Here is a 27,476-nt window from a genome sequence, read left to right on the forward strand (position 1 = left end):
CTCATGCCCCACAAGCTCAGCACTCTTCTGCCCACAGACCCCTACCTCAAACTGCTCTCCAAGCCCCCACAGCCCCAAAAGGGGGACAGGCCGTCTCCTGCCCCAGGCTGCTGTGGCCTTTTCTGCAAAAAATAGAGCTCAATCTCTGTGTAAGATGTTTTTTCCTCTCCTTAGGCACTGAAAAGGTTTGGGGCTGAGGCTGCAGAGGACTCTCCCGGCAGGTGACACCAGGGTGTGGCTGCCAACCCAGATGTGCCATCTGGGGTGGCCACACCCTGGAGCCCATGCCCACCTCCTGGAGGCCCCGGCTGTGGCAACGCTGAACTAAGAGACTTCGCCATCGGATGGACCAAACCGGCGGAGCAAACGGGTCCTGCAGGGGTGAGGGCAGCACGGAGCCCATGGAGATCAGCAACGGAGCCCACAGGGGTCCTAGCAGCACGCCACGGGCGCGGGACGGTGACATCCTCCGGCCCCCACCCCGGCGCCCACGCAGGATCGCGGCCGCGGTCACCGCAGCACCGCCCCGTTCCGAGCCCACTCCGCAGCCCTGCGGGGGTCCGGCCCCGGGGAGCCCCTGCCCCTGCCCGCCCCCGGGGCCGCTCCATGCCGGAGCGCGGTGCCACCGCACGGGGACGGGGGACACTCTGGCGGCATCGCTCCCCGTGCCCCGGGACCAGCCGCTCCTGCCCGTCCCCGTGCAGCCCCCGCGCCGCGGGCCGGGGGGGGCGGGTCCCGCCCTCCCCTCCGGGTCGTGCCGGAGCAGGGACCCCCGCGGCCCCCCCAGCTGCCGGTACGCGGGGGCCGGGCGGAGGGGGGCGGCGGGGCCAGGGCGAGGGGCCGCGGGAGAGGAGCGGGCACGGGGCGGTGCTGCGCGGGGCCCGACACAGCCCGGGGCGGCGTGGCCGGGCAGGGCCGGGCCGGGCCGGGCAGCCGGTGCCCGCACGGCGGGGCCGCGCCAGGGCGCTGCGAGGCCGCCGGTCTCCGAGGCCCGTGCGGGTGCCGGGGGCGGTGCGGCCCCGGGCCGGGCGAGGCTGTCAGCACCGGGGCGGTGCGGGACGGTGCGGAGCGGGCCTGGCCGGGCACCACGGGGGGTGCGGCGGCCTCCGGGCCTGCGGGCCCCAGTGCCGCGGGCGGGGACCGGTGACAAACTTGCGGCCGCCGCACCGTGCCGTGCCGCTCGATGTCCCGCATGGCGCGGGGGAGGCGCCTCGACCCCCGCCCCGCAGCGCTGCGCGCCCCGCGGGGTATCGAGCCGGAGGGGGCAGCGGGCCCGGGGGGGTCACCCAGCGGCAGCGTCGCCAGGGTGGGGGCCACACGCCCACCTGGGCTGGACAGGCGGGTCCGCGTTCTCTCAACCGGCCGGCCCCGCTGCGCCCGGGGACACCCACCCTCCCACAGCCGCGCCCGGCGGTGGGCACCGGGCGGGGGGTACCGGGCGGAGGGCAACGGGGCGGGGGGCAGCGGGGCGTCGGGGACCGGGACTGAGGACTCTAGGGCTGGGGACATCGGGACTGCGGGCAACGGGGCTGCGTGCGCCGCGCTCGCCGTGCGCTGCCCGTCCGGCTCTGCCCGCTGTCGGGCGCCCGGCGCTGCCCGGGCGTGGAGCGAGCGCCCGCCCCCGCTGCCGCCTCCTCCTCCATCCTTCTCCTCCCCCCGGTGCGGAGCGAGCGTCGCTCCCCGGTGCGGGAGCCGGTGCCCCGGCGCCCCGGCGCGGGGTCGGGCGGGCGTGTGTGTGTGCGGGGCGTGTGTGCGTTGGGCTCCCCCCGTGCCGAGCCACTCCGCTCCGTGCCGAACCCCGGGCGCGGCGGCCTCCCGACCCCCGCCCCTCCCGGGGCCGCGCCGGGCGCGGAGCCCCCTCCCTCCCTCCCCGCGCTCCCTCCCTCGTTCCCTCCCCGCGCCCGCCCGTTCCCTCTCCGGACCGGCCCCCCCGCGCGGGCCGGGGCGCGCGGCACGCCGGGACCCGCAGTCCGCGGGGCGGCTCGGCGGCTCCCGGCCCCGGCGGACGGACTACGGCTCCCGGCAGCCCGCGCGGCCGCGGCTCGCTCTCGCCCTCACACTCCGGCTGCCGCTGCCAGTGTCTCCTCCGCCGCCGCCGCTGCCGCCGAACCGCCGCTCGCAGCGCCCGGGGTCCGACCCGCCGCCTGGGGCAGGGGCCCGCCCCGGCCCGCCGCCTCCCGCCGCCCGCCCGCCTCGGGAAGCAGGTGCGTACCCACCGCCCCGCGCCGCCCCGCGCTGGACCCCGGCCCCCGCTGCCCGGGCACCCCGGGCCCGCGCCGCCCCGCACCCACGGCACACGGGGGCAAGCGGAGGGGAGCGGGTGGCCCGACCCCCCCTCCGGCCGTCCGGACGGGATCTCCATGGAAACGGTCCCGGGACACCCCCAGGGGCGGCGGTGGGGCGGCGCGGGGGGGGGGTGTACGGGCTGGGGGGACCGGCGACGTCCTGCGGCGGGACAGCGGCGGGGGCGCGGCGGGCACTGACAGCGCCGGGCGGGGGGCAGCGGGCGGCGGCGGCGGCTCCGCTCCCCGCCCCGCGACGGCGCGGCGGAGCCGCTGCCCTGCCCGGCACGGCTGCTCCGGCTCCGGCACCGGCGGCACCTGCCGCTGCCGGGGCGGTGCGGGGGGTCCCGCGGCGGGGCGGGGCGGCCGCGCAGCGCGGCGCTCCCGGGGCGGCGGTGGGACGGCGGCGCCGGGCGCTCGTGGAGTTTGGCGGCGTGGCCCGAGCCCGCCCCGGCCGCCGCTGCGCCCGGGGCCGGTTCGGCTGCGGGTGCCGACCGGCCGGGTGCCGGGCGGTGGCGGAAGAGCCCTCCCCGGGGGCAGCGCGGCCGCCGCCACCTCCATGTCCGGGGCTGCCCCGGTGCGGCAGCGCGGGGGCCCGGCCGCGCCTGCCGGGGCTGCGGGACGCTCCGCCGGGGAGCGGCCCCGGGGGCAACTGTTGAGCCGGGGGCCGCGGGAGCGGGCGCGGGGCAGCACGGCGGGGCCTAGCCCCCGGCAAGGCTGCGGGGTGCGGGGCGAAGCCCCTGGAGCGGCCGCGAGGCCGCCGTGTCCCGGGCAGGGGGGGCTGCCCGCCCCGCGGGGCCCCGGCGGCGGCGCGGGGCCGTGGGCCGTGCCGTGGCCTCGCGGGGCTCGGGAGCGGGACGTGCCGCGCCTCGGGCGGGGGGCTCGCTGGGGAACCCGCGCGGACCCGGACCCGGGGCGGGCTGCGGCCGGGGCCGGGGCGGTGCCGCTCCGTGCCGACGCCCCCCGACGCCCGGGGCGGGGCGGCGGGGGCGGCCGGTCCCCCGCCCGTGCCCACGGTGATGGCCGGGCAGCGGCAGGACCGGGCGAGGGAGGCGGCGCTTCCTGCCGCCCTCACCGGGGAGGAAACCAGCCCTCCCGCGGCAGCGTGCCGGTACCGGGAGGGATCCTGGCTCCTCGGCGAGCGGCATTGGCCCCCTCATCCCAGCCTGGGTGAGGCCGGTTCAGAGCAGCGCCGGGAGAAGGTCCATCAGGCTAAAATAGAGACGAAGTGAGTTTCTCCTGTCACAGAGCATCCGCTCTCTGGCACCCTCATCCCCTGGAGTCTGGGGATGAGTGCTAGGGCAGGGCCAGTGCATCCCGTGCCCTTTGCAGCTCTTCTGCATCTTTTTGGCCCTGTCTGTAGCAGCCTTCCCTTCCCTGTCTTCTCTTGTCTTCCTTCCCTTCCCTTCCCTTTCCGCTGTGCTTCCATTGCCCTGGCCACCCTTTGGGTTTGGGTGGTCTCAGTGCCAGCACTGGCTGGAGGCTCCGTGGCGCCAGTCGAGGACACCGACTGCATTGCTGTCACCTGGGTCTGGAGACGCATTCCGGGTGTCAAAGCCCAGGCTCCAGCGGGGTTTGGCCTTCAGAGCTCCCCTTGGGACCTCTGGGCTCTGGAGCACTAGTCTGTCTCATAGGTATGGGAGGCTGTGCTCTGCTTTTGGGGTTTTGGATGATGTGCACCTTGTCAGGGACATTTTTTAATATTATCATCCCTTAATAGCTCTTTTTCAATCCTTAAAAATTTGTGGGCTTTGGTGGGGGCAGCCTGGTTGTTGCAGACAAGCCAGGGTTTAGTGACACCAGTTGTCCAGCAGCTGGGACCAATTATCGCAGCACTGCCCAGTGTGCAGCAAACTTTTATTTTTTTCTGAAATAGGGATGGATTTTTTCTTTTTTATTTCCAATTCATCGTGCCGGGGATCTATAATTACGTGTGGTGTTACTGTGTCTTTAAATCAGCTTAAGCAAATGCGTGTAGGCAAAGCCTGGCTCAGCTCTGCAGCGGCCGGGGCGGCTGTGCAGGCAGCGGGGACCAAACCCGGCTCGGGGCTGCCCTCGCTGGGCACCGTTCTCCCCAGAGAGCCCCAGAGGTGGCCTGGCCCGTCCTTGCTGGATTTTGTGCCACTCCTGTCATTCCTGATCCATTCTCCCACAGTTTCTGACCTCTGCATGTGTGATAATATAATGTAAGATAGTCTGTTCCCTTTTTTTTTAGTTTTCTTGTTTAAATTTTTCCCTCATTGCATATCGTGCCCGCTGCGAGTCCTGTGATAGGGCCGTCATAGGTTTTTTGATTTAATTTTTGATTTCATTGTTAATTTTTTGCCATCAGTTTACTCCACCGGCTTTTCCAAAGTGGTGTTCAGAGCCAAGGTGCCAGGGGCATGAGTGCTTGCTTCGGCCCTCTGCACTTCTGATGGACACCCGACCATCCCATATCAAAACACATAGAATTCCTTGCCTGCATTACTAATGGCAACGAAGAATTGCCAAAGTGAACAAACTATGGCAAGGGAAGGAGACCTGCCTGTCTGTGCAGACAGTTCCCTTCTGGCCCACCTGACCCCCGGGGAGAGCTGCAGGGCACATTGCACCTCATTCTGCTGCTTCCGCTCCTGCCAAAGCGGCCAGCTGTGCTCTGAGCGCTGAATCCCACCCGAGTTTCCCACAGCTGACCTAATTTTATATTTTGTAGCCATCCAGGGGATAAAACCCCCTTCCTTACAGGTTTTGCTGCTCTGGGAATGAATGTTTCAAAGGTATCTCCCGCGGGTGTGTTTCCAGGGTCAAAGTGCATTGCTCCCGGCCTTCCGCAGTGTCCCCTGGCCAGGGGAGCCACATGGTGCTGTGGGAGGGCAACCAGAGCATCCTCCCCATCTCCTGCTGCCGAGGGATGTGGTAGCCTTTCTCTGTTCCACACCCTAGGGCTGGGAAGTCCTTTTCCTTCCTCTGTGCTACTGGCCCACTCAATGCCAGCATGGACAGAGGCACTACCGACTGGGCAGCATTTACTGTGCCCAGAAAGGCTCTGGAGCAGCTGAGCTGCACCAAGTGACCTGTGCTGGGATTCCTGGAGTCAGCTCATGCTGTGGCTGCCACTCAGGCAGGGGGAAAGGCAAAGCTGATGTTCTCCCTGGGTGAACTCGTGCCATTGTCTGAGTTCCTGTTGCCAGCAGTGGAGCACATTGCTGCCTGTTGGGTCTTTGCTTGGTGCTCTCCCACCTGTGTTGGGGATGATGTGCCTGCCCAGAGCAGGCAGAGGGAATCCTTGTGCTGGGAGGGGCTGCTGGTGTTTCAGTACCTGTCAGCTCCCACCTGCCTAGGCAGGGTGCAGTGGGACACTGTCCCTCTCTTGGTGTGTAGCTCATGTGCTGGGGCTGGCATGGCAGAGAGGAAGGGTAAGTGCCTTGAAATCCAAGTGGTTTTAGTACTTGGAAATGCACAGAGCAGGAAAATACATGGAAAACCTTTTGTGGGAGATCAAGGCAGCATGGTCCTACAGAGGGATGTGTTTGCACTATGGAGAAGTGATTGGCACAGGCTGTCTCTGGGAGGTGCAGGGAAGAGCCCCCTTCCCACACTGGTAGGCCTGGCTCCACTACAGGTGCCATAAGATGGATGCTGGCGGAGGTCATGGCTCTGGGTAATCTGATCAAAGTGAGTTAGACCAGGTGGCAACATAGTTGTGACATCTGTGAGGGCAAACACCAACAGCACCAAACTCCCCAGTGAGAAGCAAACCCTTGGCTATCTGTGACTGGCAGGTTGGTGCCAGCCTGAGAAGTTGCTTTGTGTGTTTGCCAATGCAAGCGCTTGAGAAACTGAGGCTGGGGACCTGATTGGGCCAAGGGATTGCTGTCACTGGGAGAAGAGGGTGGCTTGCAGTGGGATGGCTTCAGAATCTACTTTGCAACCCCTTTGCTGCATTAATGCCGGGGTGGGAGGTGTGACTTTGAGGGGCTGTGGGAAACAATTAGGCAGCCTCACTTCAGGCAGCTGAAGTTGGGATCCCCAAGAGCCAGGGAACAAACAGGGTTTAACAGGTCAGCGTGGAGATGGCATGGGCTTAATTCTTGTCAGCAGTGGGAGCTGGTAGGTGAATGCTGGGGGAGCCTGTCCTGGAACTTTTGCTCAGCCTGCCCTGAAATGATGGTTGTCTTGGCGCTGTTGGGTTTTCATTGCAAGGAGGACTTGTCAATAGATAATGGTTAAAAAATGTCCATTCCTGAAGAACTTAATCTCTTGAAACTTGTTTCCATCACTGTACTGTAATATTTCAGAAGAGTAATTTCTTGACTTAATCCAAGGGAGCTTCCATGGGTAGCCAAGTCATCACTAACCTGAGTAACAGCACACTTTCACTGCAAGGAAAACATCTGCTTTGCTTTTCCCGGAGCCTGGAAGAGGCAGGTTTGCAGAGTAGCATCGTTTCCTTTTGCGAAATGATGAGATGTATTGCCTTAATGAACAAAATCCCCTTTTCTTTTAATTCGCCATAGTAGTTTCATTGCAAACCTCTCAGAGGGTTTGCCATTGGAGGCAAGAGTGTTCAGCACCTTCCTTGCTGGCAGTTCTTAGGGCACGCTTTGTTTCGGGAGGTGAAGGAGTTTTAATACCGTATGAGCTTCCCCACACAGAATGCCTCGATGTTCTTACTTCATTCTAAACTCGTTTTCTTTGGCGTTAATTAGAATTGGCTGAGCACCTATTTAGCTAAATCAAAATAAGACTGTGGTTTCGTATACACTTCCTTTGGCAGATGTTGTGGATTAAGTAGAGTCTGTGCCAGGCTCTGCCCTCTCTCTGTCTTGGTGAAGCTGATCTAGGAGCTGGTATGGGTTAAAACCAGTCCAGCCAGGAAAAAAAAAAAAAAAAAAAAAAAAAAAAAAAAAAAAAAAAGTGTTTTAAACAGAGATCAACTCCCTGGTCAGGTTTACAGGGATACTGCAGGGCTTCAGTGACATGACTGAAGGGGTGAGGGGAGAGAAGGGCTTCAGCAGTTTCTCAACAGCTTCTTCTGCTTGAAGACAGGCATGTGAAGCCATGCCCTAGTTGTGTTCTCCAAGGGTTTCCTATGAGTTTAATTACATCCCTTTAATGTTGCTTCCAACTGCACCAGTGTAGATGGGAGATCTGCTCGCTTTCCTTGTGCCGACTCGGCTAAGAGTGTTCTGACCCAGGGAGGCTGCAGTTGCTCTCTGTGGTTCAGTGTTGCATCGGGAGGCTGCTCATCCCTGCATTTCCCAATAAACTTCCTGGTCTGCCTTTTTAAGAATGCTGTTGCTCCACTGGTTTGTGTTTGAACCCATGTCTGGTGCTTGGTCCCTGTTTTATTCCTTCTCTGAGTTCATCTCTGGATTATTTTTCTTTTCTGTTCTTCATTGCCTGTGAAATGCCTGTCTTTGGCATGTGTCCCACATCGTCTGTAGAGGATAGAGGCCAAGAATCCACGAAACAGTGTTGATCTCTGTCACTGTGTCCTCCCAGCTCCCCTCCTGTGGCCGTCGTTCCGGCCCTTTTGACCAGCTCTTACTTGAGGACTCCAAATGTACTGTTTCTTCCAGCTCCTCATGGCACCCCGTTATCACTCCTCCCTTGCCAGACCTATTCCGGGGTCACGCCTGATCTCTGCTTGTCCCCAGCTCCACGTCGTGCAGCTGCACGCATCCCCTTCTCCCGTTGCAGAGAAGGTCCCTTTTGATTCCTCCTGGAACATCTGTCCTGCTGCTGTGCTTGGGGGCAGAACGTTCCTCCTCCCCTCCTTTCAGTTTAGCCTAAGATGGTGAAATCCCCGCAGATTGTTTGTTCCCCTATTTCCTTTATGTTGCATTTCTCTCCAAGCATCGAAAGACTCCTCCCCTTCCTGCTCCAAGCCACCTCGGTCTCTTTGGGTATGACCCTGCTCTCTGCCTTGGCGTCTGCCCGTCTCCCCCATCGGGAGGATTTCTCCCATCTCACAGTGTGTGTTTTTAGCAGGTTTCCCCTCTTCCCCTGACCTCTGATTTCCGTACACTGTTTGTGCACTTGTGCCCTCGTACGTGCAGATGGGTTCGTCGGTTTCTCTTTGGCACACCAGCTGCCTTGTCCCCATTTCTGCCGTGTGCCTGGCCCCTTTTTCCTCCTCGGAGGATCCCCACCGGCACGTTCAGGCTGCAGCGAGGACACCCGGCAGCAGCTGCGCTCGGGGGAGCCGCTCAGCCCTGTGGCTCGGCCCTTGAGCTGCTGGCCGGCAGGTCCCTGTGGGGCTTCTTTCATGGCACAAACTGCTGCTCGTCCCGTGCAGAGCTGGTGTCGCCAGGAGTTTGTCAGGCAGAAGACAACCGGCAGAGATTGGGGATCATGTGCTGATTCCAGCTAATTCCCACTCCCACCGCTGCACTGAGAGCGTTGCTGTGGCTCTGTGCCTGCTTTACCTTCAGGGTTTTGTAATTCCCTGAACCTCCTTGACAGCATCTCTCTCCCTTTTGCAGTCAGTCCTGCTTGGTTTGGCCGAGTCCACTTGTTAGCACAGGAGATCCTCTCTTCCTCTGCCTTCTCCCTGAAGCAGCAGAGCTTCTCAATGCTCCAACACCCAGTGCTGCACGATTGGCTGCAATGCTCTCCCCTGAAAAGCTCCACCCAGCTGACAGTGCCTCATAGATGCTCCTGAATCTCTGGATTCCCTCAGGTTTTCCACTCATAACTCCAAAGAAAACCAGCACCCTCCTCACAGAAGGAGGGGATAAACCCTTGGTAGCACCACTGGCAATCCTCTGCTCCCTCCAGGAGCCCTCAGTTGTGGAGAGACCCTCCTTGTTTGAGACTTTGCCCCTAGGACCTGCCATGGGCTGCTTTAGGAGAGTCCCGTGCAGCCTTGAAGTTTCAGTGCTGTAAAGGGCCATCACCTTGTACAGCTCTGCTTGGCGTCTCCTGGTGCTGGAGGTTCCTCTGGAGGGAGAAGAAAAGTGGGGGAAATGTTTCAAAGGATTGTGAGTGTGTGAAGAGACTTGTGTGAAATTCTTGTGGTAGCCAGTGGCAATAACACTGTTTAATGAGAGGATGAGTGGACGGTGGATTCTGTCCAAAGGCACTGCTAATTCCTCCTAGCCCTCTTCCAGACCTGTGGCATCCCAGGGCATTGTTCCCCATCTGCCTGGCAGCAAAGCTGGGGATGAGTTTTCTCAAAGGACAGTTGAATCGATCAGCCTAGGGAGAGTTCCCAACCTTCTGTTTTCCTTTTGCAGGCAGAGTGGTCCCTAGAGCCCCAGCAGATCCTGGAGGGTGAGGAGCAGCTGTCATGATCTCTACAGCACCTCTCTACAGCGGGGTGCACAACTGGACCAGCACAGAGCGGATTCGCATGTGTGGCCTCAACGAGGAGAGGTGAGGTGCGTGGGTGGCGGGCAGGGGAAAGGAGGCACGAGGAAGCCACTTAGGGATCTGAAGAGGCTGTGGGAAGGGAGCTGGTGCTGACTCAACCCCTTTTTACCGGGATCTAAAATGGCCCAAAGTGCAAATGAGCCACAGGGAGGAGTTGAATGTATTGGATATGTTGGCATTCCAGGAGGGTCTCCATATCCTCTGCTCCAGCAAGGAGTGAGCGTGCTGGAGGTCTCGGCAGAGGATCTGTTGCCCATGTGTGGTTACGTTACCTCCAGAGCTTTGGTGCTGACAAGACCAAGTTGTCTGCATGTGCTATTGGCTTCACTAGACCTGTGCTCTCAATGGCCAAGGAAGGGAAAGAGCTTGAACTAAAAGCTTTTGGTGACCCAGGAGGGTTTGTGCCAACCAGATGATCAGATGGGAGGGTCGTGACTTGCCACCAAAGAGGAGATTAGGGAGCGTTAGTGTCTGGGAGGTAGGATTGATCAAGCCAAGCTCTGTCGCTTTGCATCGCCTGTTGATTCCCATGGCTCGGGGTCTTATTCTCAGAACCGACTAGTTTGTGGCTTCCTCAAGGCCACCGTGTCTGTTCCATGCATTTGCCAAAGCCAGGGAAGTTTTATGTGCACAGAGGCAGCGTGTGGCTGTCATTGCAGGCCGCGGGTGCCGAGGGTTGTGGTGGGCGTCCCTCGAGGCCGGTGCATCAGCCGTGGGCAGGGACGAACCCCGGGTCTGGCTCGGGCAGAGCCGATCTGCCGCCCGCAGCACCGCCGGGCGCTCTGTGTCCCGCAGATAAGGGCTCTGATGGTGATACCCGCCGAGCCTCTCGGCGCTGCTCCGAGCTTACAATAGGCGTCAAATTTTGAGATGGCTGGGCAGGCCGGGGGACTGCGCCCGGGCGCTCTCTTGTCCCCGATCCTCATCTCATTCCTTGGGCCCCGTCTGTGCGGGCGGCATCGCGCAGTGCCCCGGGAGGAGCTCCGGCAGGGTCGAGCGGAGACCATGCACCGCCCTCAGGACTGCTCCGGGGCAGCCGAGGGGAGCTGGGCAGGGGGGTCCCATCGGCTCTGCGGGTAGCGGCGGGTGAGCTTCGGACTGGGAAGCGCCGGGAGCGCCGTGCCCGGGCGGGCCCCGCGGGGCCGCGGGCGGGCGGGCGGCTGCGCTCGGGCTCCCCCTCGCGCTCGGCCCCGGCCCCGCTCCGGCCCCGCGGCGACCGCGGCGAGCCCGGGACCCCCGCCCGCTCCGGCCCCGGCAGCCCCGAGACCCTCCGGCCTCTCGTCCCGTTCAGCTCCGCCGCCGGCTGAGGCGGCTTGGCCCCGGCCGCCATCCCCGCCCGCGGCCTCTGACGGTCGGGCCGGGGAGCCCCTGGAGGGACTGAGCGGGCTGTCACTGACCGGAAGGTCGGTGGGGATGGCACGGAACAGCCCCAGGCAGGGTCCCCAGCAGTAGGGGTACAGAGCAGCGTCCTGGGGCTGAGCATACGGAGCAGGTTCCTGGCACTGGGGGAACAGAGCAGGGTCCTGCTGCAAGGGGTACAGAGAATGTTCCTGGCACTGGGGTATGGAATGGAGTCCTAGGGCTGAGGCAGCCCAGAATGAGGTCCTGATGCTAAGGGTATGTAACTGGGCCCCAGCACTGGGGGTACTGAGTCCAAAGACAAATCGTGTGCCCACAGCTCTGTGTCTGTGACTGCTGTGAAAACCCAGGACATAGGAAGCAAATCCATCTGAAATTATGTCATCGACAGAATCCAAACTTGATCTGTTTTGTGCTTGCACTAGCAGCTTGTTAGCAGCACTAACAGTGGGGAAGGGCTGTCCGATGAATACCATTGGGAAAGGAGTGTCCCAAAGAGGTCACAGTCCTTGTCCTGTCCAGACTTTCCACTGAGGAATCACATTCCAGAGATGAAGGGTTCAGACACACTGGCCGGCAAGACATGGCACATCGGGATGGCCATGGACACTCCCTGGTCCTCTCCAGGCCTCCTGAGCCCAGAGAGCTTTGGGACCAGAGGGAGAAGAACCCCACTGGCAGCTAGGCTGGGCAGAGGGTCCTAGGACAGGGAGGAAATAGAAGGAATGGGAATGAGGAGGTGCCTGTTGGGGAAAAGACAAGCAAGATGAGACTCAAGGGAGGATGGAAAGGTGTGATGGGGCAGAATGGGAAATGAAGGGGACAGGAACAGGTGTGTGGCACCAGTCTGTGACAATGGGGAAGGCTGGGCTGGCCCATGATGAGGCTGGGTCGCCATGGGTAAGGAAGGTGTGCAGCTGCTCCACTGTCCCACACGGGCACAGGGAGGGGTGGGATTCTGGGAGGGTATTTTGGGGTTTTGTAATGCTGTGTCTTCTTCTTCACTTAGGAGAGCCCCCATTTCTGATGAGGAGTCAAAAACGAGCAGCTCCAAGCACTTGGGGTCTCAAGAGTTTTGTGTCAGCAGCAGTCTTTCCGAGGTGAGTTCTTTGCCTGCACAGCTGAGTCCAAGAAGGCCATTCCCTAATGGAATAGGCCAAGCAGGAGCATTTTCCCTAATGGATTCATCGACTCCTTTTTGAGAGACATGCAGTGAGGCAAAGCCGTTCTCTCCTTTGGGCAAAGCTGTTTGCTGCTTTTGCCTCTGGGTCCAGGGTGGGCAGATCCTTCCTGCTTCCCTGGGTGCCACTTGCACAGCTCCCAGGAGCACTTTCTCCCTTCCTGCTGCAGGTGGAGCTCACAGCAGTCAGCGGTGGTGGCAGCAGTGCCCAGGGGCTGGATGCTCATGGCAAGGTGGAGGAAAAGCTTGGACCCAAACTGGAGGAGCAGCCACCCGATCCTAACCCAAACCTGGAGTGTGTGGGAAAGACTGTGACAGACGACACCCTGGGCCCTCTGGCAGGTCAGGGGGATGGCAGAGGGCAGGAGCCAGCGACCCCCAGAGCTGTGGAGCAGGAGAGCAGTGGTGCTGATGCTGCCTGGACACCAGCAGATCCTCCCAGCGACAAGCAGGCTGATGCTGCCCCAGCCTGCTCTGTGGCTCCAGAGAGTGAACCTGCTGGGAACGAGAAAACCCCCCCGAGCACTGCAGCACAAGGGCCAGGCGTGCTGGCAGAAGGGACATTGTCTGTGGTTGTCTCCAGCTGCAACACCTCTGCCTCCAGTCCCGCCACCTTCACATTGAACAGGGTTTGCTTTCCCCCCTCTCAGGCCCCTGCTATGCAAAAACTGCCCCTGTCCTTCCAGGCTGGGGCTGTGCTGAGCCCGAGCCAGTCACTGGTGTACATCCCCCCTCCCAGCTGTGGGCAGCCGCTCAGCGTGGCCACACTCCCAGCCACTCTGGGGGTCTCCTCCACACTCACCTTCCCCGTCCTGCCTTCCTACCTGCACGAGCGTTGCCTACCGGGTATTATCGCTTCCCCAGAGCTGCGTTCCTACCCCTACACCTTCTCTGTCACCAGGCCCTTGGCTTCAGATGCCAAAGTGGTGTCTGTGGAGGTGAATCAGCTCAGCTGCCCCCCACCTTCGGGTGGAAGTAGTGTCCAGGCTACTGCTGAGAGTGCTCCCCTGTCCAGCACCGGCCTAGCCCTGCCCTCCAGCCAGGCTCTGCCGGCAGCACCGGCACCAGCAACAGGGGGGAGTGCTGCTCCCTCCTCTGGCACAGCTGTGCAGGCCAGAGCCCCGGCAGCTCCCGAGCCACATGCACCCGGGACTGCCACTTCCCTGTCTCCTCTAAAATCCCCTCCCCAGCTAGAGCGTGAGATGGTCTCATCCCCGGAATGCAGTGAGATGCCTCTTGATCTCTCCTCCAAGTCCAACCGCCAGAAACTGCCTCCACCCAGCCAGCGCAAGACCCCTCCCATGCCCATCCTCACCCCTGTGCACACCAGCGGCAAAGCGCTGCTCACCACTGTCCTCTCCAAGTCCCAGCGTGCAGCACAGGCCACGGGCAGCAGCGTCACCTCATGCCTTGGCACCACCCCACCCTTGGTCATCTTTCCTGAGTTCCTGCGCAACGGCGAGCAGGGCTCCTGGGTGAAGAACACCACGCTCATCAGCACCATTCCCGGCACTTATGTTGGTGTCGCCAACCCGGTGCCGGCCTCGCTGCTGCTCAGCAAGGATGTTGGCGTGAGCCTCAGCAGGGACCCACGCCACCTGCCCAAGCAGGAGCCCATCTCCATCATTGACCAGGGCGAGCCCCGCACTGCCAACGTTCTCTGTGGGAAGAAAGCCAACCAGGTTGGCACGGAAGGACAGCAGGATCCTGCCAGGAAACTTCTTCATGGTAGAGCTGCTCCAGGAGCTCCTTTGTGTCAGTCCAAGGACATTGCCCCCTGGAATCCTGTCCAGGGAAGCGTGTACCCGCGATGCCCCGTCAATGGAAAACCTTCCAATCCTCAACTTCTGCCTCTGGGCTGGTCTCCGTACCATCAAACCCCACTGCTTTCCATCGGCATCTCCACAGCAGGACAGCTGCCCCTGAACCAGAGCAGCCCCTGCAAGACAGCTGGGGCAGGCAAGCTGCCGGCATTCCCGAGCGTGCAGCCCGCCGAGCCCAGTGCAGCCGCCCAGAGCCTACCAGAGGGTGAACAAGATGCTGCAGCCAAGAGCAAGAGCTGCTGGGCCTTGCCCAAGCCCTGCGAGGAGCCGAACAACCCAGCACCACTGGAGGCAGGTCCAGCTTTCCATACCAGTGCTTTGGATGGGAAAGGGGGGAAGGGGAAGCTGGACAACACTCCAAAGAGTCAGGAGTGCACTCAGCCAGAGTCTGACTGCAGTCAGGAGAGCAATGCACAAACTGAGGCTCCCCAGGGGAGCTGTAGCCTCAAACAATCAGATGCAAAACCCAAAAACCAAGTGTTAGCGGCGTATTTGTCACATGACCTGCCAGCGGCTGGGCAGCAGGGCCTGCGGATGGTGCCAGAGGTGCCCACAGATGGCCAGCGCAAGGAACTGGGCTGCAAGGGCTCCCGGGAGCCACCGGCCACGGAGCCCCTCCCGTGTGTGCAGCAGGTGGATCTGTGCAGGGTCAAGAAGGAACGAGTGGAGTGTGATGTGTCCTTTCCCTCGGTGACCTGCCTGCATGCTGGGGCGGCTCCCCAGGCCTTCACTGAGGCCAAACTCAAAGGAACGGGGCAAATCAAGCAGGAGGGTGGCACACGCTGCAAGGCCAAACGGCAGAACGATGGGGACACCAGGCAGAGCCACAAGAGACTGAAGTGCCAAGGCCAGGACAGTGAGGAGTCCCCAAGCAAGTCGGGAAGCCGGAGCGTGCATGGCCGGAAGGTGCATAGGATGGGCTGGGACTGCTGGGTCAGGGCAAAGGTGGGGCTGGGGGGGAGAAGGGAGCTCTCATGGGGGGACAGTTGAGGGCACAGGGCTTTCTACCTGTGCTCCTGGGCATTGCCTGGCTGTGGGGGAAGTACCTGTGCTGCAGGTTGTCCAGGGCAGAAATGTATCTGGATTGTCAAAAAAGCTGGAGGGCGCCAGCGTAATCAGTGGAGATAGACTTCTGTCCTTTTTGTGCTGCTTCAGTTCAGCCAGTGGGAAGCTCCAGCTTCAGCCCATGTCCTCCTTTCACAGTGGCAAAAACACCACGACAATCCACATGAGCTTGGCAAGCAGGCAGGCCGGGAAGGACGAGGCGGCCCGGGTTCCATCATGGATCACAACAGCCTTGGGGTAAAGCGCAAGCGTAGGAGGCCAGCGAAGACAGAGTGCCCATCTCCGGCTCACCGTGGAGACAGCCACGAGGAAGGTACTCTTGGGAATGGCAGTGGGTTCCTGTGGCATCAGGCTGCCCTAGCGGCCAAACTGCTGTTCTCCTGAAGCCAAATGGGCTCTGGAGCTGGGTTGGGATCCAAAATAGAGCTGCAGCATGATCAGACTCCCAGAATGGAGGAGGTAGGGAGGAACCTTAAAGCTCATCGTTTTCCACCCTGCTGCCATGGGCAGGGGCACCTTCCACTAGATCAAGTTGCTCTTGGCCAAGCCTGGCCTTAGATGTTTCCAGGGATGGCACATCCCCCACCTCTCTGGAGAACCTGCGCTAGTGTTTTAGGACCCTCATTTTCAAAAACTTCCCTATGTCCAGTCTAAACCAACCTCTGTTGGTTTAAAGCCTTGGGCCATCACAGCAGCCCCTGCTATGGTGACACTGCACTGCCCTTCCCACGTGACAGGTCTGTGATGTGTTTTCTCATGGTTTGGTTTTCCTCACAGGTTACTTGGAGAAGAAGCCCAAGAACAACTTCCGGGATTTCATTCCGGTGGTGCTGAGCAGCCGGACACGCAGTCAGTCAGGTAAGTTGGTGCCCAGGTTCCCAGTGACAGTCCTGCTTGGACTGGGAGCATTCCCTTTTCACGTCGCCTTGTCCGTGCATTTTGTCCTGCTTTGAGGCTTTGCCTAGTGGATCCTCTTGTCTTTTTTGTCAGCTAGAAATCCCACTTTTTTGCAGGAAGCATTGCTGGCTCTTCTGCTGGTGTGACGGGAGAGTGTGATGTGAGTGGTCCGGAGATTTTGCCATTGCTGGAGGAGGATCAGGAAGAAGAAGAGGAGGAGGAGGAGGAAGAGGAGGAGGAGGAGACATCCTTGAAACATCGCAAGCTGCGCAAATCCCACAGGACATCGCGCTGCCACAGCCGCAGGGACAGGGACAGGGACAGGTCTGTGTCTGAGAGGAGCAGCTGTCACACAAGGAGGACCCGGGAGCTGCCCTGGAGAGCAGAATCACCCAGGCAGGTGTGGGAGCCCAATGAGGAGGAGGAGGAGGAGGAGGAGGATGGCCACATCAAAAGGAAGAAAAGGAGACGGCAGAAAAGTCGGAAATACCAGACAGGGGAATACCTGACTGAGCGGGAGGAGGAGCAAGTGGGATATCCCCACCGGAGGCGGAAATCCAAAGCAGGTACAACCTGGGAAGTGGGTTCAGGTACTAAACTGGGGACCAGAGGAGGAAATTTTTGTTTTGTTATGTGTGGAATTTTTGGGGGATTTGGTTTTCATTATTTTTTTTGTAATGATGAAACTCTCTCACTTTTAATGACCTGGTGGCTGTAGCATGGGCTGCTTCGATTGACCAACTTGTCTTTCAAAAACATTTACAGTAAATTCCAAAGCAGTAAACAGCAATTGATGTGGCTAATTAGACACTGATCTTACCCTTGGCTTAAGACAGAGGGCATGGGAAAATGAGAATGGGATGAGGTAGCACAGTGGATTTCTGGACAAGCAGGGTCCCTGGGAGCCATGCTCAGCTATCTGTGCTAACACAGGGGGATGTGGAGCCATCCTGATCCAACTAGGCTTCTTTTGGCTTTGTCTTGCTTTATGAGGGTCACTTGCAGACTTGCACCAGGGAGCACAAGGGCGAGAGGATTAGCAAGGGTGCAGTGATAGGGGATCCCCCTCTGTGGTTTGTAGGCGTGAGGAGGAACATGCTGTGCCTGCCTGTGCTCACCTCTGCTCTGCCACTGCTCCTGCACCTTCCCCTGCCACTGCCAGACCCTCCGTGAAACCGAAATCCATGATGAGCACATCTCTGAGGGCAGCAGTCTCTGCAGTCCCCTCTCCCTGTGCAGGGACAGTCGAGGCTGTAGGACCTGTCCAGCCGTGCTCGGTGTGTGCTGCTGCTTGGCTGTGGCTCGTAGTGCAGAGTCACGCAGGTGACGGGGGGGAAAGCTGTCATGGGCAGCACTTGTGCCAGCCTTCTGCATGCTTGGGCTGTGCTCTTGGAGGGCATGAAGTGGCCATGGCCCTGCTGCCTTCTGCCACATTGGAGCTCAGACTGGCACTCCTCAGGTGCTGCTGAGATGCTGTGGGGAGCAGAGGTGGCTGCTGTCCTCCCAGCAGCTGGTATCTGCTCCAGCACAGCGTTACACTATCCTGTGGTGTCTGGGAGCCTCAGTCAGACCAGGAACAAAGTTTCGAGTTGGCTTCCTAGTGTCTTGGCAACTCAGGCACTCGCGGGATGCCTCCTGTTCAGAACGGGACCCTGGAAGGAGCTTTGCAGTGGCATTCAGGAGGGTTTGCCAGCGCATTCAGGAGGGTTTGCCAGTGGCTTTACCACACATGTTATATGTTATCTGTCTGTCTGTCCAGCTTCCTCCAGAGGCTGGGCCTGCTGTAGTTTGGATTCAGAAGTTGTGGCCTTGAGCCACCTCCAGTGGCAGTAGAGTCCTGAAGTTCTCTCCATGCAGTGCTTTCCTCCATCTCTTTTTAACTGATCTCTTACTCGTTTCATGGACTGCCTGTAAGTCTCGTGCTGCAGGATTGGGTGAGCAGGATTCCTACATTCAGGGAGGACAAGGCTGGATTTCCCTTGAGAAATCCTGGTGCTTCTTAACTGGATGCATGTTAATGAAAACTTAAATGTGCTCCTTAACTTCAGGGGAAGATGTGAGAGGGCAAAGCAGGCCTGTTATGTTTAGGCAGCAAGCACTGAGTGTTCACAGACAGCTCCTGCTTGTCCTGCCCCTCTAAGACATATCCCAGTGAATCCTGCTCCCATCTTTCCTTGGGTGTCTCATGTACATGCTGAGTTCATCCCAGATGGGAGAATCTGTGTGTTGCCTCTGCTTCTCCTTCTTGCAGTGTCCCTGCCCTGGGGCTGGATTTAAAATCATGGAACCCCAGAAAGGTTGGGGTTGGAAGAGACCTTAAAGCTCATCCAGTTCCACCCCTACCATGGGCAGGGACACCTTCCACTATCCCAGGGTGCTCCAAGCCATGTCCAGCCTGGCCTTGGACACTTCCAGGGATGGTGCAGCCACAACTTCTCTGATTTCTGTGCAGCTCTCAGAGATGGGCAGTTTGTCTTGCCTGGTGCCAGAGGTCTGGGTGACCTTCAGTGTCGTACCTACAGAAGCTCCACACTCATTCACATTTCTCCTTTAGATTGCAGGCACCGGAAGCAGAAGGAGTCCGGGAAGGGCAAAGGCACAGAGCTGCAGCTGAGGAGCAGGCTATCCCCATCACCCCGGAAACCTCAAGGACACACGGACTTTCGGAATGGCTTTTTCCTGGAGCACTCCGACACCTCTCCTGTCCAAGAAGAGCTAGAGAAACCATCAGGAAAACGCAAATGTAAAACCAAACACCTGGCAGGGATCTGTGACGAGGGGAAGGTATGGCTTGAACAGATGAGGGGAACATGTGAGGGGAGAAGGGGACTCCCATGAGTCATGGCCACATGTGCCAAGGAGTTGTATTCCTTTCTTTCCCAGGGGAAAGGCTGCTGCAACCAGCCCAAAATGTGCTCTCCGAAGAAGCCCCAGGACTTGTGGACACTTTGTAAGTCCCATCGGGCCAGCCCAGGGAGTTCCCCTGAGCTGCCCCCAGCCCAGAATGTTCCCCCGGGAGCTCGGCGGCTGATTGTGAACAAGAACGCAGGAGAAACGCTCCTGCAGCGAGCAGCACGCCTGGGCTACAAGGTGAGTCCTGTGCCCTCCTGCCTGTGCTCGCACTGCCCTGCCTGGGCTGGTTTTCACAGCCGTGCTCTTGCTGTGCAGGACGTGGTGCTGTACTGCCTGCAGAAGAAGAGCAGTGACGTGAACCACCATGACAACGCGGGCTACACGGCCCTGCACGAGGCCTGTGCGCGCGGCTGGATTGACATCCTGCACATCCTGCTCCAGCATGGCGCCAACGTCAACTGCAGTGCCCAGGATGGAACCAGGTGAGCCAGCGCAGGGTGGGGCAGGGAGCACAGAGGGTTCTTCAGGCTGGTCATCACTAAATTGATCTTAACCAAACCAGAGCATTTCCTTAGCGAAATCCCGGTCCCTTTCTGCCCTTGCAGGCCTATCCATGACGCAGTCGCAAACGACAACCTGGAAACCATGTGGCTTCTCCTTTCGTATGGTGCTGATCCCACTCTGGCCACATACTCTGGGCAGACAGCAGTGAAGTTGGCCACCAGTGATGTGATGAAGAGCTTCCTCTGTGGTAGGTACCAGGCCTGGGGTCACAGTGCTCCAGACCTTCCCCTCTGGCAGCATACAGGGCCAAATCAGGGTGTGAAAGAGCCTGAGCAGAAAATGACTTAGTCTTTAGCTCTGTCCTGTCACAGAAGCATGTTTTTACCACCCAAACATTAATTATAGAATTGTATGTGTTTCCTGTATAAGATAAAAGTCAGTTTTCAGTGTGCAAGGAGATGGCTGCGCTGTGGTCACATGACTGAAGACAGTCCTCTGCTTGGAGATGCTGTTCCACAGTCCCTGGTTCTACTGCTTAACCTAAGGGAACAGATTTTTGTTGCCAAATAATGCTGCCTTTAATGGCAAAAGAGCCCTGCCCAAATACTGCTGCTGACAGAAGGGGCTGGTTTGGATCCCTATGGTCGCGTTCAGTGCCATTTGTGTACACACAAGACAAGTGTTGTGGCTTCTCCACAGCAGCAAGGAAGGGACAGCCAGAGGTGGCTCCCAGACAGTGACAAGACAGAAAATCCCCAGTGTTGACAAAACTCTCTTTTCCCACTGCTGTGTGAGCACCTCTAGGGTCAACTACTCACACAGGTTTTGGGGATGGTGATTTGGAGCTCAGGACTGTTCTACAAGTCCTTCTTTCCAAGCCACTTCACACTGTCAGCTGTTTTCCGTTTTCAGCTCCCATTTCCTGGTTGGCGGCCTGGGGTGATGCCCACTCCTGAGCAGCGACACCCTTCCTGCAGCTGTGGTTCAGCTTTTGCCGTAATGCCCAAGTGGGAGAAGCAGCAGGGGTGAAGCAGCTCCCCCTGGATCTGTGGATGTGCACACCAGGATGATGCTTCAAGCCATTAACTGTCTGGATTTTCTCTCTCTAGATTACCTGTCAGATCTGCAGGGCCGCAGTGACGGAGACCCTCGGACAGCCTGGGATTTCTACAGCAGCTCCGTCCTCGGTGAGTGCAGTGCAGGCTGGGTCGGTGGCAGCAGAGCAGGAGGTGAGGCTGTGGAAAACACATCATTACCTCGGGTTTGGCCACATCCATCTCTACTCATGCTTTGGGTAGAGACCTTGCTGTGGTGATACATGCTGGGAGTTGCTCCTGGGAGGGACTTCTTTGGGAAGCTGAATATGTGCATCCCTTCAAGTGCGAGACTTTGCTGCAGGTGCTGCTGCTGGTTCCTGAGGGTCTCTGGTTGTCGATACCAAGCATGTCATTCTTGTAGCAGTTCTTGTTGCTCCCCTGCTAACCGGTCACCAAGGAAGGTGAAGGACATACTCATTCCTTCAAGGTGTAGAAGTCTTGAACTTCCAGGTTCGCAGAACTGCCCATCCCTCTCCCCTGCTTTGGAGGGGAGATGTTCATCCAGGGGAGGTCCTATTCTTACAACACGAGGCATTTTTCCCAGTGAAGGGCTGACTGCTGCCTTTACTGTCACTTCAAAACCGTGGTTACAATGGAAGATGTTCTGGATCTGACATGGGCCTGTGGCACACTGGAGTCCCTCCAGCCTCTTCCAAGTTCAGTGCTTCCAAGCCCTCCATAAGGACTTGAAGCATTTGCGCTTCGGGCTGAGAGACTGCTTGTTGATTGTAGTTGTTCACCTCCGTAACTTCCAACATCCTTCTAGAAACAAAAACAAATCTGATACATTCAGGAGGGTGCTCTTGGAAGAGGACTTGTCTTTGGAGGACCCTGATGTCTTTCCATTCCAGAACAGGAGAAATTCTTCACTCCTGAGAGCACTGTTTGTAGGCTGCTGCACCTCAGCCCTGCCAAGGGAACAGTTCAAACCTCAGCCTCCTTCCTCAGAATTTCTCACTCTCAAAGCTCTCACAAGCCTTTACAAAGAAAAATAGCTGTTCTTTGCAATATTTTTAAAGATACTACCCCTTTTGATTCATCACTGATTTCCTGCTGCTCCATCCATGGGGCATTCCCAGTGTTGCCTTTGTGAGGCTGTCTGGCAAGGCAGGAGCTAACACAGCTGGGAAGTGATCCCTTACCCTGCCAGGTCTGTTTCCAGCAGGCACAGGAAGGGACCCTCCTCCCCATCCTCCTGGGATCAGTTTACAGCAACAGCAGCTGAGGTGCCAGCCCCTCATCACCTGTGCTGTGCCAGGCACTGCTGCTGGACACTGACAGAGCCACAGAAAAACCGGGATGCCCAAGCCTGAGACATGGGCTGGTTTCTTTCCAGCCTGTTTACTGTGTGTCCTGCAATGTCCCTTTCTGGCTCAGGTACCTCAGCAGTCACCTCGGGTCACCTGGAACAGGTACAGCCCAGGGCAGGGAAGTACCTGGTTCTGCTCTGGAATAAGGGACCTGCTCTCAATCATCACAGGCAGCAAACAACTCTCCTCCTCCTGTGGATCAGTCCTTTGAAATCTCCCTTTCCATCAGCTCCACCAGCTGAAGCACTGTATGTCCCTCAGGATACAGGAGAAATCCCAAGCCCTGCTTGAGCTGTTCCTATTCCAAGGCAGGAATGCTGTCCACATTTTCCTTGAGGTCTGCAACTCTCTGGGGGCAGAAGGATAATGAAGGAAGCCAGGGTGTGGGATCTCTGAGGTGTGGAAAAGTCATCAGTGTCCTGCGCTTGGTGCTGCTGGAGCTCCAGACACAAAGTCCCAGTCCAGGGTTTGTCTCCACCTGCAACAGGCATTGTTGTGCCTGATTGTCTCCCTCAGTGGTACAGAATGTTCCTGTCCTTGTCCCAGCTTTTGCAGGGGCAGACTGACAGGAGTGAGCTTTCAGGACAGACAGTGAGCCCTATTTTTGCCACATTAAATGCATTTAATTATTTTTTTCTGAGTTGTTCAGGATATCTGAGGTTTTTCAGTGATGGTATCTGAGCTTTGCCAGCAGCAACATTGGATCAATAATCACATCACTTATTTTTGTCCTATTCTATAGTAAGTTTGGATGATTTCAGCACCCTGTTTCTTAGGGATTTTTTTTCCCTTGGCAGCACTAGGAAATAATTGTTTTTCCCCAAGACCCTGCCTAAGCCAGTGTCCCCTGTCATCTGCTGTTTTCCTCAGTTGGAATCCTACTCGTGCTGGGTGAGCAGCTGGGTGTGTGAAGCTTCCTCATGCGGCACACCAGAAGATTTTCTTCTTTTCAGCCTTTTCTCTTGTGCGTGGGGTTGAACTTTTGCATGATTGGTTTATTTGCTTAGGGACATATTGGGTCTCGCTGCTCTCTGTAGAATCTAAACTCTCTTATCTGGAAGTTTTTGGAGTTTTCCTGTATTATCTCAGTGGGACAACATCACTCTTCAAACCTAAGACTATTCACACTTCATAATAAAATCCAGGCAGCAAGCTTCTCTTCAACAGGAGCTTTTCAGATTGGTAAACAGGAAAATTACCTGTTTTTAAATGGTTTTGGATCCAGCCTGCTGTTCTCCATCCCCTCTGGACACAGATCCTGCTGGAGCTCAGACGCCTCCTAGAACACCCAGGCAAATTCTCTAAGTCATAGAATCATGCACTGGTTTGAGTTGGAAGAACCTTAAAGACCATCTTATTCCACTCCTCTACCATGCACAGGGACACCTTCCACTGTCCCAGGTTGCTCCAAGCCCCATCCAACCTGGCCTTGGACACTTCCAGGGATCCAGGGGCAGCCACAGCTGCTCTGGGCAACCTGTGCCAGGGCCTCACCACTCTCACAGGGAACAACTTCTGTATATCCACCTTAAATTTTCCCTCATGCTTGTTGCTTGGTTGGATTAGTCTCTGGTGGCACAGCCTTGCTGTCCTCACTGAGATGGGTGTTGGCTGCCCTGGATCACCTGCCAGAGGTTCTGAGGGTGGGATTTGGGTGGAGAAGCTCTTGAGGAGCAGAGTGCTCACTGTGCCTTCCTTGGTAGGGCCTGTGCAGGCAAAGCCTCTCTACATCCACCTCCCTCCTTGCTCTTCCAGGCTCTTCCAGGCTGAGGATATCTGTCCTGGCATGGGAGAGGGGCCAAGGTCATTTTGGAGAGAGTCTGGGTTCTACCAGTGGGGTGGCTGATGGTGCAGACTGTGCAGTCGCACCTGTGGGACCAGAGCACACCTGAGCTTCCTGCCACGACTCGGGATTTTCTCCCCACCTCACCTCGCCACTGAGCAATCTCTCTATGCAGAGCAGCCAGCACTTGCTCCATGTTCCTCTGGGACGAGGGGCTGGAGGGGAGCAGGAGGGGTGCAGTTCTCACATGGCTGCAGGAATGTTGTGGGAAGGTGCCCATGGGGTTGTGGCAGTGGTCAGGGAGTACCAGCACGGGCTGGCGTATAACTGAGCAGTGCCAACCTCTGTCCTGTTGCAGAGGGGAAGGACAGCATCGGCTGTGACCTGCTGCTCAACCCTCCAGGGAGCTCAGACCAGGAGGAAGAGGAGCAAGAAGCAGATAACTTCATGTTTGAGTTCTCAGACAAGCCGCTACTTCCCAGCTACAACCTCCAAGTGTCCGTGTCCCGGGGGTGAGTGCCTTTCCCTGAGCCCTGAGCAGGACTATGCAAGGCTGCAGCCCCAGCACGGGCAGCAGCACCTTGGTTGTTCCAGTGGGATTAATAGCTGCTTGTATATCTCAGGTGTTTTTTTCATAGAATCATCACAGAATCCCAGAATGGTTTGGGTTGGGAAGGGCCTTACAGCTCATCCCATTCCACCCCCCTGCCATGGCAGGGACACCTGCCATTAGACCAGGGTGCTCCAAGCCACATCCAAGCTGGCCTTGGACACTTCTAGGGATGGGGCAGCCACAGCTGCTCTGGACAGCAGAGGGAGGTTGTGGCTGTGGCACTGGGGAAGTTGGGGAAGCAGTGCCTGGCTTCGCACAGCCTGGAATGTTCTCAGGGAGTAGGGAAGGCTCATCAGGGTTCCCCCCACCCTCCATGGCCAGGCACATACTGCTGCCCTGAGTGTCCCTGTGCTGTGCCTCTCAGGAAGCTCCCCTCTCTCATCCTTGTGATCCTGCTAGTTCTAGCCCTGTGTTCATTCAGCAGCAGCTCACACTTATGGCTCTGAGATTGTTTCCTTTCCATCATGGCTAAATCAGTCCCAGCACTGGAACACCATTCCCACCTGCACCCCCTGTGACACAGTGGCTGTTGCTGGGGCAGAAGGGTGACTTGGAAGAGGCAGCAACCAAAGCACCACTCTTCTCTGCAACAAATTTCTGTGCCTGCCAGTGTTTGTCCATGCAGAGGGACACATGCAGCATGCCCTCCAGCAATAAACCACACCAGAAGCTCCATTTCCTGACCATGTGGCCTATTCCTGGCAGGGAAGCTGCCAGGACCTTGTTGAAGGCAGGATTTTTCACATCACTGTCCCTGCCTGGCTGTGAGTGTTTTAAAAAGCTGTGACCTGTGAGGCCATGATCAAACCCCAGTCCTTGGGCTCCTGAGGGGAAGCAGCACATGGAGAACAGTGCCAGGGCCAGAGGGGAGGGCCAGCATGGCAGGAGGTGGGGGGGAGGGCACCGTGCCTGCAGCCCCCTCCACCCCTATAACCCACCGTGCTCTTGCCATCTTCGCAGGCCCTGCAACTGGTTCCTGTTCTCTGATGTGCTCAAGCGGCTGAAGCTGTCCTCCCGCATATTCCAGGCCCGCTTCCCGCACTTCGAGGTGGCCACGCTGCCCCGGGCAGAGTTCCAGCGCCAGGTGTCCCTCAGCCAGGTGCTGGCGCAGGAGGAGGTGCCAGCAAGCCCCGAGCTGGCGCCGGGCGCGGCAGAGACTGTGGAGCTGGTGCACTACGAGCCCGAGCTGCTGCAGCTGCTGGGCTCGGTGGTGGAGTACCAGGCCTGGAGCAGCTGACGGGGACAGGCCACTCCCGGCATCACGAGGCAATAATAAGGACCAAGGGGAAGCAGCTCTCTCAGCGCCAGCAGCAGGGACCCGAGTCTTAGAGCAGCCGCTCCTCCTCTCCTCAGGGTCTCCGCCAGCTGGGGAGGGAGGACCCTCGCCTCCAAGGCATTCCCAAGGTCCCCCGCCCACGAGCAGTGGCGGTCGCTGCCGCCGCCGCCGCCTCATCCAGCTCCGGTGGCTGATGGAACCCCCTGCAGGGGGCTCAGCAAGGGGTGCGAGCCGCCGCCCCTCCCCACCGAACCCTACGGAATTGCGCCTCTCCGTTTGCCCTCCCCCTCCCAATGTCTTCCATAGTATTTATTTAATTAGTATTTAATTTGTAATGTTTTCTTTGTTTTTGCTGAGTCTGTATCACTGTGATGGTGAGCTCCGGGCTGTGGGATGAGGCCGTCCCCCGCCCCTCTCCACTGTGCCCCGAGGCCAGCCAGGCCCAGGGGCTCCCGTCCCTCCCTGGCAACAAGCCAGGGCACAGCCCCTTTCCTTGCCCTTGTAACTGGCTCCTGCTGCCAGCGCTCAGCCCCAGCCGGGAGCCAGCCCCACTGCTCCATCCTCTCCCGTGCCTCCTCCTCCATCTCATTCGTGCCGCAGCTCCCTGTCCCCGGCGGTGCCGCCCGGGCAGGCGCAGCCCGCGGCCCCCAGCGCGTCCCCCGCTTCGGCAGCTTGTGCCCCGCCCCAGGCTCTGTACCCTCGGCAGGAGCCGCCCCCTTGGCCCGCGCCCCGCCGGTGTCCCGGGAGCGGCTTTCTGTGCAGCAGCGGGTGCAGGCGGGCTGCTCTGCCTCGGGGCCGGTACAGTTTTATTGTACAGGTGCTAACAGGACTGAGGTCGGGACAATCGGGGGATTTCTGGCTCTCCCCGCTCCGCAGCGGGAGCCTTGGGTGAGTTTTTTTGTTGGTTCGTTTTTTCTTTGTGTTGTGTTTCTTCCCAGCCAGGGCAGGCGTTTTCCCCCTTGGAGCCCCACTGCCAGCCTTCCCTCCGAGGGCCCGGCAGCACCTTCTTTAAGCCAAGGGTTTTTTTGCCTTTGGGTGTGTATTCTGGTTGCTCTTTCTGATTTCTGTTTTATTATATGCAGCAACAGGCTGTGGTGTCAAAAACACTGATGTACAGAAAAAACCTGCATCAGGCTCCCTGGCTCCTGCCTTTTTTTTCGTGTCCAGGCAGATTTCTGTGCATGTCAGCCTGAGTCTGTGGCTCAGGGAAGGGAGAGGGGAAGTGGCCTGTGGGACCTGCAGGGCCCATGTGTCTGCACAGCTGGAAAACCAGGGAGACTCCACTGCTCCTCCCAGCTTCCTGCCTGACCCTGGTGCTGGGAACTCTGAAGCCAAGCCCAGCAATCCCCAAACACAGATGTCAGGGTAGCCCTGTCTGGTCCCAGCACCCCCAGCCTGTTCATAGGGCAACTGGTCCCTGGCTGGCTTTCTCACCTCTGTGGGAGCAGAGGGTGCTCAGGGCAGTGCTGTAGTTTTGTTGTTTCTTTAGGAAGGACAGCAGAAATGCCATGATGACGGGACTAGGAGGAAAGCTTTGCCCACACACCACCAAGAGGAACTCCCCAAAGTGGTACAGGAGCAGTCAAGGCAGGTCTTAAAAAGAGAGGGGAGAGGTGCTCCCACAGTGGGGAGGTTTCTCATGAACCTAAGGTGGTGCAGCCACAGGGAAAACTCACCAAATGAATGATCTGAAATGTTCACTTCGAAGCAGATGGGTGGGAGGGAGCTGACAGGGTTCAGTTGGAGGCTGGCCACCAGCACCAGCCCAGGGATCTCAACCACAGGAGCTGGAGCACCTGAAGCCTGGTGGAGGCCAAGGGCATGGGCTCTGCTTGGCTGGAGGAGCTCAGGGGCTTCCTGCTCTGCACAGGCCTCACCTGCCGTGGACTTTCTCCTGATAGACTAGGCAAAGGTGGGCACAATTAGAGAAATGAAATATTTATTAAAACCGGTTCATCTCAATGAGCCATGGCCAAGAGTAGGGGGGCAGTGCTGTCCATCCCCACTTCTCTGGTGTGCTGCGCTCAGGCCGTAGTGGCTGCCTGGAGCAGTGGCTGTCCTTGAGATCCTGCAGG

At 58.6% G+C, this 27,476-nt stretch overlaps 1 protein-coding gene across 2 annotated transcripts; it reads left to right on the forward strand.

The window, feature by feature from the left end:
* Window positions 1-1,965: 1,965 nt before the first annotated feature.
* BCORL1 (BCL6 corepressor like 1) lies at window positions 1,966-26,536 on the forward strand. Of its 2 annotated transcripts, none has more exons than XM_077186150.1 (14): window positions 1,966-2,204; window positions 9,506-9,644; window positions 12,010-12,100; window positions 12,351-14,909; window positions 15,207-15,381; window positions 15,846-15,926; window positions 16,082-16,531; window positions 18,520-18,749; window positions 18,825-19,055; window positions 19,134-19,300; window positions 19,424-19,569; window positions 20,432-20,509; window positions 23,871-24,024; window positions 25,086-26,536. In XM_077186150.1, exons 2-14 carry the CDS (start codon window positions 9,559-9,561, stop codon window positions 25,360-25,362), a joined length of 4,725 nt encoding a protein of 1,574 aa, XP_077042265.1. In that variant the 5' UTR covers window positions 1,966-2,204; window positions 9,506-9,558; the 3' UTR covers window positions 25,363-26,536. The 2 variants fall into 2 exon arrangements, with proteins under 2 accessions (XP_077042265.1, XP_054497561.2); XM_054641586.2 differs by having other exon boundaries at window positions 1,968-2,204; window positions 18,849-19,055.
* Window positions 26,537-27,476: the final 940 nt, after the last annotated feature.

Source organism: Agelaius phoeniceus, chromosome 14 (assembly GCF_051311805.1).
Source record: "Agelaius phoeniceus isolate bAgePho1 chromosome 14, bAgePho1.hap1, whole genome shotgun sequence".
NCBI lineage: Eukaryota > Metazoa > Chordata > Aves > Passeriformes > Icteridae > Agelaius > Agelaius phoeniceus.

What these genes read in the sequence shown, in the direction of transcription:
- BCORL1 (XM_077186150.1), top strand. Translation starts at nt 9,559, where the DNA reads ATGATCTCTACAGCACCTCTCTACAGCGGGGTGCACAACTGGACCAGC. An exon ending in TCAGCAGCAGTCTTTCCGAG is followed by an intron (nt 12,101 to 12,350) that starts GTGAGTTCTTTG and finishes TTCCTGCTGCAG; the next exon opens with GTGGAGCTCACAGCAGTCAG. An exon ending in TGGAGACAGCCACGAGGAAG is followed by an intron (nt 15,382 to 15,845) that starts GTACTCTTGGGA and finishes TTTTCCTCACAG; the next exon opens with GTTACTTGGAGAAGAAGCCC.